Source organism: Carica papaya, chromosome 2 (assembly GCF_054855325.1).
Source record: "Carica papaya isolate Zhongbai chromosome 2, ASM5485532v1, whole genome shotgun sequence".
NCBI lineage: Eukaryota > Viridiplantae > Streptophyta > Magnoliopsida > Brassicales > Caricaceae > Carica > Carica papaya.
This window is the reverse complement of record NC_142310.1, coordinates 3,822,592-3,839,128: the sequence shown is the minus strand read 5'-3', so window position 1 is coordinate 3,839,128 and position 16,537 is coordinate 3,822,592. Positions and strand designations below refer to the sequence as shown.

The window sequence follows — 16,537 nt, the reverse complement described above, 5'->3', positions numbered from 1 at the left end:
TAAAGACCCACTTGTCATCATTTTAACTCGTGGGTATTTATATATATATATATATATATATATTGATAGTATATTTTTAAGAGAAAATAAATTTAGAAGGAAAAAAAAATAACTGTGAACATTCTTGTTTTTTTTTTTTTTTTTTTAAATATTCGAAAGAATTAAGATAAACACAGGTAACAGAAACCTAACCGTCACAGTTTCAAAGCCGTACTATCCGTTGAACACTAATAAAAACTAAAATCCCCCTAAACAAAAACCCGTTATTTTTAAAAGTCCGTTATAACTTATAACTCCCTCTCTCTCTCCCACCCACCTTCAACTTCAACTCAACCATTTTACTAATCCATGCAAATTAATTACTTAACCAGAAAATAAAAACGAAATAAAACGCGTCATAAGTTATAAACCATCTCTTCAATGTCTTTTTTTCATTTCAACGAGCCCCTTAATTTGCAGTTTATATAATTTCATATGTACATATAAATCCATTATTCTCTTCAATTTCCAACCACGGAAGTTAATAAACCCTTTTTCTTCTTCCGATTATTCTCTCTGTGTGTATTTGTATATATATCCGATCTGGCTTTTTGATGATAATGATGAAGAGAGAAAACGACGTCGTCGCCGGTAATGGTACCGGAGGCTGTGGCAGCAGCGACGAAGATAAAGTGAAGGGGTCGTGGAGCACGGCGGAGGATGTGGCGTTGATGAAGCTGGTGGAGGAGCACGGAGCCAGAAACTGGACAGTCATAAGCGCCGGGATTCCCGGGAGATCCGGCAAGTCCTGCCGCCTCCGGTGGTGCAACCAGCTAAATCCCGCCGTCCAGCACCGACCTTTTACCCCTACCGAGGACGCCGTCATCCTCCGCGCCCACGCCATCCACGGGAACAAATGGGCCACCATCGCCCGCCTTCTCCCTGGCCGCACCGATAACGCCATCAAGAATCACTGGAACTCCACGCTTCGCCGGAAACGCTCAGGCGTCGGCACTCAGAATCACTCCAGATCGAACTCCTCATTGGTCATGAACGGCAACAGTAGTAAAAGGCAATGCTTGCATGGACCGCAGGAGCACGGAGATTACAGCAGTGTCCCAGCATTTGACGGCCCCGAGACTTCACTGAGCCTATCGCCTCCAGGAAAAGGAGTTGTCTCTCTGGCTGCCGAGGAGGAGGAGGAGGAGGAGGAGGAGGAGGAGGAGGAGGAGGAAGAGGAAGAGGAAGAAGAAGTAGAGGAGAGATTAACGGTGGAGATGGAAGAGAGTTTGCTTAGCATAGTGCAACGGATGATAGCCCAGGAGGTTAGAAATTACATGGATAATAATTGGCAGGCCCATTTTGGACTTAGTTATGGGCCTAGGATCCAGCCCATGACCCGGAAAGATCCACAATGAGCACAATGGGGTGCCTTTTTTTTTTTTTGGGAGGGGGAGTGTGAAAAGTTTTATTAATTAGTTAATTTGGTGATGAGTTTTTTTTTATTTTATTTTATAATTATAATTATAATTTAGTTTAGGTTTCTTAAATAGTAAATTAACGAAGAGAAGAGAAGTTCTTATAAATTTATATAATGCATTATTAATCAATAATCAAATTTCAATTTTGTTTGGTTATTCTCTAAAAAAAATCAAATTAAATCCTAATAATCATAAAATAAGAATTATGTTAATATATCTAACACGTATATAATTATAATTTATCAAAGCTTGGAACTACCCTCTATCCTCCTTAATAGATTACGTGTAAATATTGTTCTTGCTAAAGTAAATCCCAATTTTATATTTCTCTCTCTCTCTCTATATATATATATATTATATATAGGTATGTGTGTGTGTATATATATATATATGTATGTATTTATATAGGTACCAAATCATAGTAAATTATTTGTAGGTCTTTTCAATAATGGCTCCATCTATATCATATTTTTCAAACTAAGCAATGAAAAAGTTGATTGATGCTTTAATTTCCATGGACAATTGTTTTGTACACATTACTTTGGAAGCTACTTTCTATTACTAGAAGTGTCTCGTAATATTAAACTTTTAGTCTTTTATATCAATTAAGTGAACCAAACAAAAACCCAAAAAAAAAAAAACAAAATTTTATAGAAATATTTTATTTAAACACATTAGCTAGCCGTAGAACTTGAGTTTTATCATGATTTTAGACTAATTATTAAAATTTGTACATTCCAAAAAATAGAAAAAACTTAGTACCCAAAGTAACTCTTTGTATAAGTTGGATTAAAATTATGCAAATTGCCAAAAAAAGAAAAAAAGGGCATGAGATTGGTAATGGGTTAATTTCTAATAATATATATATATATATATATGTCGTTAAAAATAATGTTTTAATTAATATATATTTCGTTAAATATTATACATCTATACGTACAAAATTTTCAGAATAAAAAAATGAAATAAATAATTAATTATAAATGATATAATATATCAATTTAACTTAATTTACGTCCCATCAATACCCTAATTCATTTTTTTTTTTTTACTAATATCTCAATTTATTTTCCCTTTAATAATATAATTTTCTTTATCTTTAGCACTCTATTTTACTTTTTTTTTTCTTTTAATATTATAGTGTTCTTCATCTTTAACATATATATATTTTCAAAAACTTGAAAATAAAGCAATTGTTATATATGTGTGTGTGTGTATATATATACATATTGAGTAGTTTATATTCAATTGCAGAATAGAAATCGATGCACAGTTGGGTCTGTATATATTCTCCCTACTGATACTGCACTCTTCTGTTCAAACAAACATTAAATTACAGACCTAATATTAATTATTAGAATTTCAATTAGCCAATCATGGATTCATGATAAGGATGTCCATTATCATGAAAAAGTATATTATATATATATATATATTATAATACATATATAATAATATACACATACAAAAGCACTCTGCCCATGGTTATCAACAAAAAGAAGTGGATTGTCAGCTTACCAACTCCTTTATTTATTTAATAACAATTCTTTGTTTTGATCATGGCCATTAATTTCTCTGCTTAAGATCTATGCAATTGATTAATTTTGTTATCTTCATTCCCCAGCAGGAAACACACTTCAACTCTGATATCACCAAAATGAAACAGGCTTAAATGCATATATATATATATATATATATATATGTATGTATACATACTTTTCCAAAGAGTAAATAATTATTTAATGATGCTATTAAGAGCATAAAACATTCATGTTTATCTTTTTTAGTTTTATAAATTTGGATAATGATGTTACTGACAATAAGATTAACCTATGATATTAATTACAAATAGTAGTTAATTTTTGAGCTTATTTGTGTTTAATCTTTCGTCAAACTTAATTTAAATCAAGTTATATAAGATAAGAATGAGAACATAATACAAATTATATTAAAATCTGAATAAAAATAACATTTTAATTAATTTCTTGAAGATTTCATCTTTAATTCATATAAAGAATTTTCTCTATCACGAATAAAATAATTATAAAATTAAAGATATAGAAAAATTAATTTAATTATGAATAAAATTTATAAATTAAATAATAACCCAATAAACTTGAACAAGAGTATCGTTATTGTAATTCACAGAAATAATCACATATATAATTATATAATTTGAATTATTATAAGCTAAAACTATGAGTTTTCCAATCATATCTAATTGCTTTTATATTAAAATATAAATTAATTCCACTAAAATGATCTCTTCAATATGAACTATCAAGATTCGTCTTACCAACTTTCGTACGAACACGCAGCATATACATTAACAAAATGGAAAGTAAATGGAAAGGAGAATCATTTGATCAAAACCAGTTGTAAGTATATTTGAAATTTATAAGCATAAGTCTTCTAAAACCCTAAATACATGTGTGTGTATACGTATTATATGAAAGACTAACAAAGAAAGAAGGTGTACAATATATACACACACATATATTTCTAAGTACGTGTGTGTATACATACTATATAAAAGGTTAACAAAGAAAGAAGTTATATAATATATACACATACATATATATATATAGGTGTGTGTGTGCGTATAAAAGGTTTAACAAAGAAAGAAGTTTATATAATAATTAGTATCCTAAATTCTTGGATTAGCAAATTGTATATTAGATTCTTTGTAATAAGACATCCATCAAACAGTTGGCAAACATTATCAGTCATAAACATGACTTTAACCTAATTAATTAAGTAGTTGGCCAACATAAGAAACAATAATTATTTCATTTTAATATTTTATATTATCATAACAAAGTCCAAGCAAAGCGTGTTATCTTGATTCCTTACTTATTCTAATAATTTTAGACTCCCTTTCTCTTATATATATATATATATATATATATATATATATACATATACATTGTGTTTTGATTTACCATGGATGATTTTAAAATGGGTTCTAAAATTAACGATATAATGACTATTCATTATGAATATATGTGTGTAATATGTGTGTTTTTATTAAAAAAAAAATTGTGTTTTTATTAATATGTACTTGAGATTTATTTAATTATTGAAATATATAAATTATTGATGAAGTGAAAAAAAAAAAAGCAATATATTGGTTTAATAAAAGGAAACTTGTCACTAATTTTCTTTTTTTCTCATGATTGGCGGTTCATGAGGGCGGTGACTTGACAATTAAAAGTTGGACCGGATTATTCTCAACTTTTTTTGTTGCACTCATTATTATTAGATAACTTATAAAAATCTATATGGAATTTAGTATAATATACAAAATTTACTTCATTTTTTTAAGATTAAACACAAATTTTTAAATTCAGTTTACACCTCAACTATTAAGTTTGTAAAACTTATTATTACATCTCTTTGTTAATAATAAAATTACCATAATAGACTTAATAATTTTTTTTTTTTTAAATCTCATATTTTCTTGTGACTATAAACATAATTTGATGGTTCCGGTAGTTAATATTCGTAGAGGGCTTTTACTTATTGGCTTAGTATTATTAAAAAGTTGTGTTTCTAGAGTATCGAAGGTAATTTTAATCTCATCGATGATATTTCTTTTGTCGTTAGAAATGATAAAAGAATTAGGTTTTAAGTAGACACAGAGTTGGGGGAGGTTGTTTTGAAAGATGATTTTCTAATAAATTTTTGCCATATAGTGAACAGAGATAGTGTGGTTAATGACTTTGTTCTTTAGGAAGTTAAGGATTAGTTGTGATCCATTCAATTCAGGAAGAATATTTTCGTTTGGGAATATGAATAATGGAGTGACTCAATGAAAACTCTTAAAAGAGTCAAGCTTAGAAGAGTAAAAGATGATAGACTTATATGAAAATTCGATGAACAAGTGATATATTATGTTAAATCTTTCAAGAAGGCGCTAGTGTATTTTCATGCTTTTGTTAAACCTACTAAATATGTGGTTTGAAAAACTAAAATTCCTTCTAAAGTTAAGACTTTTGCTAAGTAGTTGATCAATGGTCAATTATTAGAGACGAACTATCTCTATAAATGTCATTATAGGTTGGATATGCGAGATCTATGTCCTTCTAATAATATTACTTATGAAATTATTACTCACTTATTTCTCTTGTGCACTAAAATATGATGGATTTAATGCAGGTGTCTTGATTGGTGGAATATATTGTAACGACCCCGGAAAATTTTAAAAGAAATAGATTATGAATTAAGTGCAGAAGCGAAATAAATAGTTAGAGTTTATATTTCTTACATAATGACTTAAAGTACCAAGTAGGGCTACGGGAATGATCATTTTGAGATAAATACGAGAAATTAAAGAAATAACAAGAAAATAAATAAAATCGGCATCCTACTCGCAACTCACTTGTGGATCAGACTATGGATCCTGATTCTCTTAATTTAAAATGGTTAATAAAGGAATGAGTTATACTAGTTCAACAAGAATATCACGCTACTAACCGATACAGAAATGAAGATTGGTAGAAATAATAAAAACAACTAATAAAGCTCTTAATTTAGCAAAATCGTTTATCATAATAAAATCATTTACCGTCTACTTACCGTAACGAGATTTACAAAATAACTTATAGAGACAATAACATAACACATATCATGATTTCATATGTAATTAGTTGTAATAATAATTTTCTATTTTATCAGCCTATTAGTACCCATAGGGGTTCATATGGATATCCCACAATGCGTGAACATTTTCCTTTAATATTTTTAATTAACGGGTTGTTTCCACACTCCGTTCGGTATGAACTTTAAATTACTAAATCTCGATACCCCGTCTGATATGAAGGTAAAACGGGTCGTCACCATACCCCATCCGGTATGAGCGTCAAATAACCAAGTCTCGATATCCGGTCCGATATGAGGCAATATTCACAGTAGGGTTCCCTATGTACCCGGTCTGTCCACCATCTCTTAAGATATCTAGTAAGGCTATCGTTTCATCTATTCACTAAATCATACAATTTTCCATTTACCTTTAATCTCTAGTTTTTCAATTCAATCGAAATCACATAAAATAAACAATACATATATTCAAAACTAAAAAATCGATTAATCAAATACTACCATACATTCAAACTGTAAAATCAATCAACAGAATCAACGGTGAATAATTTTCAAATTTCGGCTCCATTAGTAACCCGTAATTAATTGTAGATATTTTTTAAATTGCACAAAATACTGTATTATTATTAAATTGACTTTAATTCTATAATAGAGAATAGGGTGAGAGATTCTTAATCAAATTAATGCCTGAAATGCTAAACATATTGACTGCGTCTATTGGCGGTCTCTAGGTTCCCTGAATTTTTTTTCGGGGATTAAAACGCTCTACAAGTATCTACAAATATTCTAAAAAATCTAAAATCAGTGTCAGGATATCTTTTTGGCCAATTCTGAAATTTTGGCATGGCGGCTCCGTTGTGTTCCGGCGATGGCACTGCCGCCCGCGACAGTAGTTTACATCAAGTCGGCTGTTTTCGACCGAATTCGGCTGGTTTTGCATCAATCCCTACGAGAAAATACATATGGGGTCTCGGTTGGCCCAAAAAAATAGAAAATCGAAACTCACCGGTGGGGGGGTCCTCCGGTACAGCGGCTCCACCGGCTCACTTATGTGGTTGGGTGTTTTGCTTCAGTCAACCTGTAGAGAAGAAAACAGTGATTACAATGATGGAATAATTATACAGAACGGGAATCAGAAAGGGCTTCATCGTAGGCAGTTTTTGTAATTTCTCGTGGCGGTACCGTCGGGCTTTACTCGCGGTTTTCGGTCAATCCGCCGATTTTTTTTCTCCGATATGGCCATGAGTGTGTTTAAAATTGAATTCTGAGCAAATGAGAAAATTTTGACCTCTTTTGGCGGTCGGAAGGGGCTCCGGCGTAGCGATAGGTGGTGGCGGCTTCCCTTCCTGGCGGCTGAGTCTTCTTCTCCGGCGAGGGTGTCTAGCAGCTAGAGTTAGGGGTTTAGTATGAAGAGGGTTATTTATATTCGTCTCCTTTTAATCTGGGCCATCCATCGCGTTTGATCTGAACCGTCTGATCGCGATTAAATAGGGAGTGAATCTAGACCGTTCATCGCGATCTGATTTGGACCATCTGAACTCGTTTAAATAGAAAGTGTATCTAAATCGTTGATCACATTTAAATCTAACCGTTCGATTGCGTTTGGGGAGGGAACGCATTTGGGTTGTCTGTGCGCGCATGAGCGCATCTGGACCGTCCAATCGTGGACACGCGAATCACCCGCATGGCCTCCTGCGTTGCACCACGTCAGCATCCCTTACCATGCGGCGTGTTCTGGTTCGTCGGAGCTGCTAACTGGGTGTCTTACGTTGCATAACTTTTTTAAATTGCATTTTGACCTCGAGTTCTGATTTTTTTTTCTAAAATACCTATAGAATCCAAATTTTCACATTTTTTCCCCAAAATTATTTTCAATTTCATCCTCTATCTATTTTTCTTCATTTTTACATTAAATTAAAATTCAAAAATTAAAAAAAAATTATATTTATAAATTAATTTTAAATTACATTAAAATTAATTTAGTTATTACATATATTAAGTATGTCTTAAGTCTATGACTAGCCTTCTTATCTCGTAGGACACTATTGATAGTAAAACTTTTTATAGAAGAATTATTAAGTTGCTTTTTTTTTTCTCTGTTATGTGGTCTTTTGGTTGGCAAAAAATGAAGTGATTTTTTATAAAAAAAACTTTTTGTACAGAGGAGGTGACTGACCTTATCAAGATTAGACTTATTTGGTGGTTAAGAGATCTTGACAAATATTTGAGTCACTGCTCTGTTAATGAGTTTTTCATGTCATTACTGCAGTTAAAAAAGTGGGAGGATAGATACAGACTAATACTTGGGTGCATCCGAATGTTGGTTACCTTAAGTTCAATGTTGATGCGTTTGTTTGTAGGAAACTACTTTCAGCTTGCATTAGGAATTGTCTTAGAAATTAAGAGGAGAATGTTGCTTATATTCCAAATGCACTGGGGTTCAAGATCTTAACACCGCAGAGTTATTAGCCATTAGAGAGGCTGTGACATTAAAGTCCTAAATGCTTAGTGCATGTTCTTTAAGACTTATTATAGAAAGTAACTCCTTGGTTGTTGTTTCATGTATCAAAAATTGAGTTTCTATCTTTTGCATTGTATTTTTGTTTTATTTCTTATTGAGGGTTGATATTCAGTTTAGTTTTATATTTTCTTTTATGTTCTGTTTAGTCTCGTATTTTTTGTTGTTGAGATTTTTATTTTTATATTATTTCAATTATCTTGTAGTGAAAAAATAAAATAATTTTTTAAAATAAACATATAAATAAATTATTATTATTATAAAATAGTAATCGATGTTAATAAAAAAAGTATTCACAGAGTAGGAGGTAATTTCAACATCCAAAAATTTAATGGTTAGGATGTAAATATTTTGTAAATTCAAGAGTTTTCTATTCCCATCTTAAAATGGAAGGATTTTTGTATTTCACATCAAATCTCAATTAAAGTTGATTTTGTCATTTACCCTCATTCACTATATAATCAATGAGATGGTATTAAGATTTGTGTATAAAATAAATTATCTTGCTATGTGGTTAATGCGGGAATTCATTGAGCTAATTATTTTGGATTGAACCTAGGCACAATATTTTACCCTCTCATCATCTTATAAAGTAACTTAAGAATAAATGAGAGACACATGTTAAGCAATATATATATATATATATATATATATATATATATATATACAATATTCTTTACCCGAAACCAAGTCAACAAAGTTATTTTCTTAGGTAATTTCAATCATTCAACAATTAAATCAATAATTGAGAACCAAAATGAAAGAAATAATTGTTTTAAAATAATTTTTCATTAACAAAAGTTGTATCATAATTAATGAACGTATTAAATTCTACTAATTAAATTAGCAACTAAGAATTAGCTTAAGCTTACTCTATTCCAAAATTTACCTACAAGAAAAGAAAAGTAAGGAGAATATATATACATAACTTGTTCTTGCTTTTCTCTTTTTCTTAAGGAGAATAGAAAACTAAAAAAGAAATCTTATGTATTAGGGTGATTAATTTATATCTAATCTAATGATTAAAATTAATGGAGGCAATCATGGACCCGAGTACATGATAGCACTCCCCCTTCTTTCTAAAGTGGCTCGTCATCTATCTGTTTGATAAAAGTCCACACAGAGATAACGCCACATCACGTCACAGAAAAAGCTGAAAATGAAAAATAACTCGTCCTAATAAATTATTTATTTATTTATTTTTTATACATCTCCTCGGCTAAAAAAACAACATACAAAACCCAGAAATTAAAAATTATTGAAAAAAATATATTAAACGAAAATTAATGCAATTTACAGATTCGATTTTAAGGGAAAAAATATGAGCTTTCTCTGTCGTGATTAATTTATTGTATTACCAATGAGATGGTTGAGTCGACTCGAAGAGAAGCTCGACAAAGCGGGCACCTTGACTCGGTACTGAGCCACTTATCGACGCATTCACAATGGTAGTAATGGCCACAAGGAGGCAAAACTTTAACCTTTTCGCCATCTTCGAAGACACCCAAGCATATACAGCACTCGTTTTGTCGAGTCTCACTCAAAGAAATAGCAGCAATCGTAGTACTAGTCGGAGACTGAAGCTGAGTCTTAGTCTGAGTCTGCGACGAGGGGTTGTGATGCAGCACGACGGGCAAGCCACGGATGACGGCGGGGTCAAGCCCGCCGCCGGCATGGCAGGTACTCTGACGAGGTAAGTTCCGCTCGAGCCCGGAAAGCCGAGAGTTCCGGCGGGAACGACAGACCCACCTGAAGTAGAGAAAGAAGAGGGTGACGAGGAGGACGACGGAGAAGAGGACGAGGACGGAGAAGAGAGTGCGGCCTTTGATCTGGAAGTTCTTGTCGTCGAACTCTGTGTAGTGCCAGTGGAAAGGTTCCGAGTCTTCGGTCGACGGTGAGGACGAAGAAGAAGAAGAAGACGAAGACGATGATGCTGACAAGAATTTTGTTGATGACTCGATTGAGTTGACTCGGGGAGGTAATGGGAATGACATGGCGGGTCAAGAAGCAAGATTTTTAAGGAGTTTTCTTCTGTGTTTGGTTGTCTTCTTTTCTTGGGGGGTTGATTTTTATTTGAAGGGGCAACTAGGTATAAGTAGCGTACTGGGATAATCTTGTGGGGGTTGAAAGACTTCTAATAGTGGAGAAGGTTTATATTTAGAAGATATTTTGGAGTTGGAATATGAGATGGTTTATATATACATGTATATATATATATGTCCGTTCCATAAGAAATTAATTCTTAATCTCATGTGTATATATATTCATATATTTATATATGCATATAAATATACGAGCTTTTTAAAAAAAAAAAAAACATATGAGTGCAAGGAATCAAGATATCTAAATAGATTTTAATCAAAAAATAAAATAAAATTGTACGTTTAAAATAAATAAATAAAAAACTTTAAAAATTAAATTGTAATAAGTGCCAAATTTTAAATACCAATTTTATAATTTACCCTAAAAATATACTATATACAAAGTTGAAATCCAAAAGTAGGTTAATGATCTAATTCTAAAATAATGGAATCGTTGAACTAGTATACTATTATAAGGTTAGATAAATGTAACTTTCCTATATTTATTATTATTTCCTTAAAAAAGAATTAAAATCAAACATTCTATTTAAGATATTTTTTTGGTCCTAGAAAGGACACTTACTATTTTTATGAAAGCAACACCAACCTTTTCCAATTGGCTCTTTCCCTAAAAAATCCCATCCGTTGATGTTGACCACGTGGCTCTCGTACGCCACATGGATAACACCACTTCGGGTCGGGACAACGACCCGGTTGAGTCCATCCATGAACTATCATCAATTGATTTTCCACATGAAACGACGCCGTCTTGAACCTTTCAAAGCATTTGGGTTTAAAAGAATATATGAGCCCATTATGTATATAATGTTATGGACCACTAAATTCTTTTATATATATATATATATATATATATATATAATAGGCTTGATCGACAAGAAACTAAAGATGGGTCTGATTTTTGATGGCCCATTTAATTATAGATTTTTAGACACTTATATTATTTTACATTTAGTTATTTCTTAAAGGAAAAAAATAAAAAAAAATAATAATAATAATTTTGTTACTTTTACCGTTTAGTCTTTAGAGGTATTCTTATTTATTCAATTAACTATTTTTTGTTAATATTTATTATTATTATTATGTAACACCCCTAAGTGTTTCATAATACACATCATACTCAAACTCCCTACTCATGAATTCATCCAAAACCAAACGTTACATGCATTACAATCATAAAGTTTATCTAACGCAATCTTCATAACTCGTTTTGCAATTAAATCATGTCAAAGTAGCAAATAAAAAAGAACCAAGAAAAGTTTCTATTTACTACAGAAACATAAAATGGATGAACAATTCGGTATCTTCCACTACGCATCCATCTTCTTGTTAATTCGCTTCCCCTAGGTATGGTCCTACTGGTTGGGGTTTTGGTTCCGTTTCCTATCTTATTACATCTGTAAATGACATACAGTGAGCATACTCTAATCCAATAAAATGAATTTCAAAACTTAAATAAGGTATGGAAATACATTTGGACCTCGAGCCCGGTGTTAAGTCTATACCTATATCCTAATGTCCCTCTTGCCCTTTTCTCTCTCTGTAACCTTACCCTACCACTCATTGGTTTACTCTACAACCTGTCTGAGCCTTTGTCAACATTATTACCACCTGTTAACCCACTCATCCATACACTTATTAGACACTTATTGCACTTATCGACTTCGTACACCAACTTCTTTATTTTTTTTATATATTAAGAGAATCCCTACAACCTCATTTCACCAAAGACTCTCATACCACAAGGGACATTCCTATAATAATATCTCTCTTGCACACATAACAACCTTTGCCTGGCCACCCATATACCTACTCTAGTCCTAACTCATCCCCAATGCCACCCATACACACATACCTCCAACAACTACACGACTGACCACCAACTATCAAACACTCCTGCAACATTAGTTCAGCCACACATGCCCATTATTCGGCTTTAATCCTGTCATACGCACACCCATGCTGACCTTAATTTTTGCTGCACTACCATCCACTTCACTTAGCCACACACACACACACACCCACCAGTAGTATACAACCATATACACCAGCTTCTATTTGGCCACACACACACATCGGCAATACATAACCACACACCCATCAACCTTCACTTGATGTAGTAACTGAAGAAAGAAAAAAAAAAGGAAAAAAAAAAGAAAAGAAAAAGGGGGGGGGACTTCATTTTGAAAGGGGAGAAACGACATCGTTTTGATGAGGCAGGAGAGGTATAAATAGGAGACGGGAAAACAACGTCGTTTTGATGAGGCAGGAGAGATATAAATAGGAGACGGGAAAGAAAAGAAAGAGGAAGAAAAAAAAAGAAAGAAAAGAAAAAACAGAGAAGGGAGAGAGTGGGAAGGAGAAAGAAAGAGAAAAGAAGGTTCGAGAAAGAGAGAGAAGAGTCGGAGCGGAGAAGAACGAGAAGGGAGAGAGAAGAAGAAAGAGGACGGTGACAGTGCGATAAGTGAGAGGAAGAAAGATAGAAATGGGAGGTACAGTAATTTTAAGTTTTCTGTTAGTTGATGTGGATTTGAGATTTTACTGTAGGTGGAGGAGCTGTGGAAACGGGAGTGGAGGCGTATGGAGGAGGTTAGACCACGGAAGGAGAGAGAGGAAAAAAAATGTGGCGTAGAAGGGAGGTCTGTGAGGGAGAGGTGAGGTCGTGTGTGAGAGAGGGCGTATGGAAGAGGTTAGACCGCGGAAGGAGAGAAAGGAAGGAGTGTGGTGTGTGTGAGTGCGGTCTGTGAGGGAGAGGAACTGTTGTGTGTGAGTGAGGGTGTATGGAGGAGGCTAGGCCGCGGGAGAAGGGAAAAGAAGATGTATAAAGTGTGAGTGAGGTGATTTCGGGATTTGAGGGTGGAGTATCTAGAGTAGGCCGTGGAGGGGAAAAGAATGAGAGATTTGGGAAGTGAGGTAAATATATGTAAGGGAGGAAGTAGGGCGTGTGGACGTAGAAAGTTTGGGAGGAGATAAGAGAGGTCGTAGACCATGGAAATGAAGTGTTGGTATGGAGGTATAGGGGTGTCTCTGTGTAGGACGAGGGAATGTGTGGGGTAGCTATGTAGTGTGAGGGTATGGGTCGTGTATAGGTTGGTATAGCTGCTGTAAATTTGGTAGTTGGCAAGGGAATGTTACAGGTGTGGGTATGTTGAGTGTTAGTGCGTGCTTTATGGGGAGATGGATGTAGTTTAGGTACACAGGTTAAAAGTATAAGAAAGCTTCAAGATAAGGTAAGGGAGTAAGGACAGGATGATGTTGTGTTGGGTCAGTAACATCGAGGGATGCCGATATTAGTTGTCACTACCTAGGAAAAGTAAGTTGATCGCCGATGGTGGTGATGGTCGGGAGACTCCGACAAGAATGGATTTGATCGCCGATATTGGTGACGGTAAAGGATGGTATTTCTGTGTGTGTGAGTGGCCTATTAGGGGTCGAGAGATAGAAAGTTTATTGGTGGTTGCCGATATTGGTGACGGGTGTGAATATTTGTACGTTTGGGGTGACGTTGGGGGTGGTCATACATGGTATGCATGGTATTTAAGATACCGGGGTACGTTTTAGTCCTGTGTAGTCTCATAGTGATGACAAGGTAGGCTTAGGTTGGGTGATGGGGTACATATAGAAATACTGGATTTCATATTTGATGCATATCATAATTGTAACTTAATTTTTACTATACTGAGTTATATGAACTCACCCTCTATTGTTCACAGACGATGTAGGAATGAAGTCGGGATCAGAGTTGCTGGTTTCCGAGCCTAACGTATAGAGCAACAAGATATGGATCTTTATGGACAGATTGAATGTGTAAAAGTTAGTAGTAGAGTTGATAGTATGTCTGTTGATAGTATATACGGCTATATTTCACGTGATGTTATATGTGTGATTGCCGATCTATGTTCACTCTGAACAATAGATTGTGATAGTGTTTCTATGTGCATGCCTGACTTGAAAAGAAATTTCTGTATTTGATCATGGATTTGTTGTAAACTACACCATTAGAAATTAAAAAAAAAATGGGGCACTACACTTGACCATACACATACCGTCAATACACAGTCACACACCCACCAGCCATCACTTGGCCACACACACACTGACAATACACAACCACACACTACCTGCCTTCACTTAGCCATACACATATTGGCAGTACATAGCCACACACCCACCGACCTTTACTTGGCCATAAACACACACACATAATTCATGCCACGTTACTATCATCTTCATTCAGCCACACACATCGGTCTTTCCTCGGCCATACTCGCACACACAATAGCCATATACAGCCACACACACACCCCAACTCTATTTCGCGTACGCACCGATCTTCTTCTTCTTCTTATTCCTTCATCGTCGTCTCTCTTCTTCCCCTCTCTCCCAGCCTCTATTTCACCTCCCTTACCCCTCTTTTCCTCTAGGGTTTCTTATGCCTGAATAGGTAGGGGAAAGAAAGCTTAAATATGGTGTCCCAGAACCATCCAATGTTTAGGACGAATCTGAGCCATCGATTTTCCCTGTTTTTTTAATAAATTTCCAAATTTTTTTATCTTTTTAAAATCTTTACAACCCAACCGTTATTCTATTTCCATATTGCCCCTCGTCTTTAAAATTATTTCTAGTTTGACCCTAATTTCCTTCCCCTTTTAATTCTTTATCGGGATGTTACATACTTCCCCTCTAAAAAAAAATTGGTCCTCTAAATTTGCAGTGGCTAGGTTTCGGAGTATCTTAATCCATTTCGAAGTTCCCTGTTCAACCTAATGTATCGTTGTAATGTTATCACCCATTCCTTTAGTTCATCTCTTCCTTTCTAACTCATGTAAATAAAACATTATTGCAAATAGTGTGTCTTTGCTAAAAGAATCATATAATAATCTTATCAGGATTGCTTTTATTTTAGTTATCCCATTCTTTGCAAGGGTAGGAATTACACCGTTGGTTTTTTTTTTTTAATCCTAAAAGCTCAAGGTGGTAGCCTTAGACTTGGCCATAAGATATAAATTATATGTTATAGCTCATGGCCTGCCATCATTCCATCGCGTTACTATGATAATATTCATTTTTGACCTGTGTATAGGCACAATTGTATTTGTCTCACTTGACATTCTACTAAAAAACAAGGTATTATAATATGGGTTATTCCATTAAGGATTTTGATTATGGAGAATGTTTACAAGGGGTTCTCCTTCTTTAGGGGTTTAAATTCAGGAGGAACAAAATCTTTTAGGAACCTTCCTTGTTAAGAGTATTCGTTTATTTGAATATTCGATTTATTATTATTATTACTATTTTTTTTTTTACAGAATACTAGAGTTGGTTGGGTTCGATTAGATCATTGACATTGTTAATTATCGTATCATATTTTAAAAATTTGTCCCAAGAATGTTGTGGTATCCTAATCGAAAATTGATCTTGTAGGATGTTCATATTTTGTTTGGTTGGTCTGTAACGGCCCCGGAAATATTAAAATGAAATGAGTATTTAAATATATCAAATGCGGAAGCGAGATCAAAATTTCAGTTAACATCCCTTACACGAAAAAAACCAAAAACGTACTTAAAATACAAAAGATTAAACTAACTAAGAGAGAAACTCGAAAATAAAACTATGAGTATGACTACAGAGTCTCTAGGCATCCCCTTCGTCGTCCTCCTGCGGAACGGGCTCGGGAACCATGTCTTCCTGATCTGAAATGGTTAAATAAGGAGTGAGCTACACTAGCCCAGTAAGAACATCATGATATCTCACCGTCACGGAGGTAAAGGTGGGTAGAAAAACACAAAAGACCAATGGAGCATAATTTACAACAAGCTCGTTTATTAACATGAAAACCCTTACCCTCCACTTACCTCGGT

General features: G+C 33.9%; 2 protein-coding genes across 2 annotated transcripts; one reads left to right on the top strand and one right to left on the bottom strand.

The window, feature by feature from the left end:
• Window positions 1-264: 264 nt before the first annotated feature.
• LOC148268679 (uncharacterized) lies at window positions 265-1,463 on the top strand. Its single transcript, XM_088212797.1, has one exon. It carries the CDS (start codon window positions 594-596, stop codon window positions 1,395-1,397), a length of 804 nt encoding a protein of 267 aa, XP_088068923.1. The 5' UTR covers window positions 265-593; the 3' UTR covers window positions 1,398-1,463.
• An 8,285-nt stretch (window positions 1,464-9,748) lies between these two features.
• On the bottom strand, window positions 9,749-10,737 carry LOC110824712 (RING/U-box superfamily protein). The gene has a single exon (XM_022055236.2). The coding sequence runs from the start codon at window positions 10,569-10,571 to the stop codon at window positions 9,924-9,926; it is 648 nt and encodes a 215-aa protein (XP_021910928.2). The 5' UTR covers window positions 10,572-10,737; the 3' UTR covers window positions 9,749-9,923.
• Window positions 10,738-16,537: the final 5,800 nt, after the last annotated feature.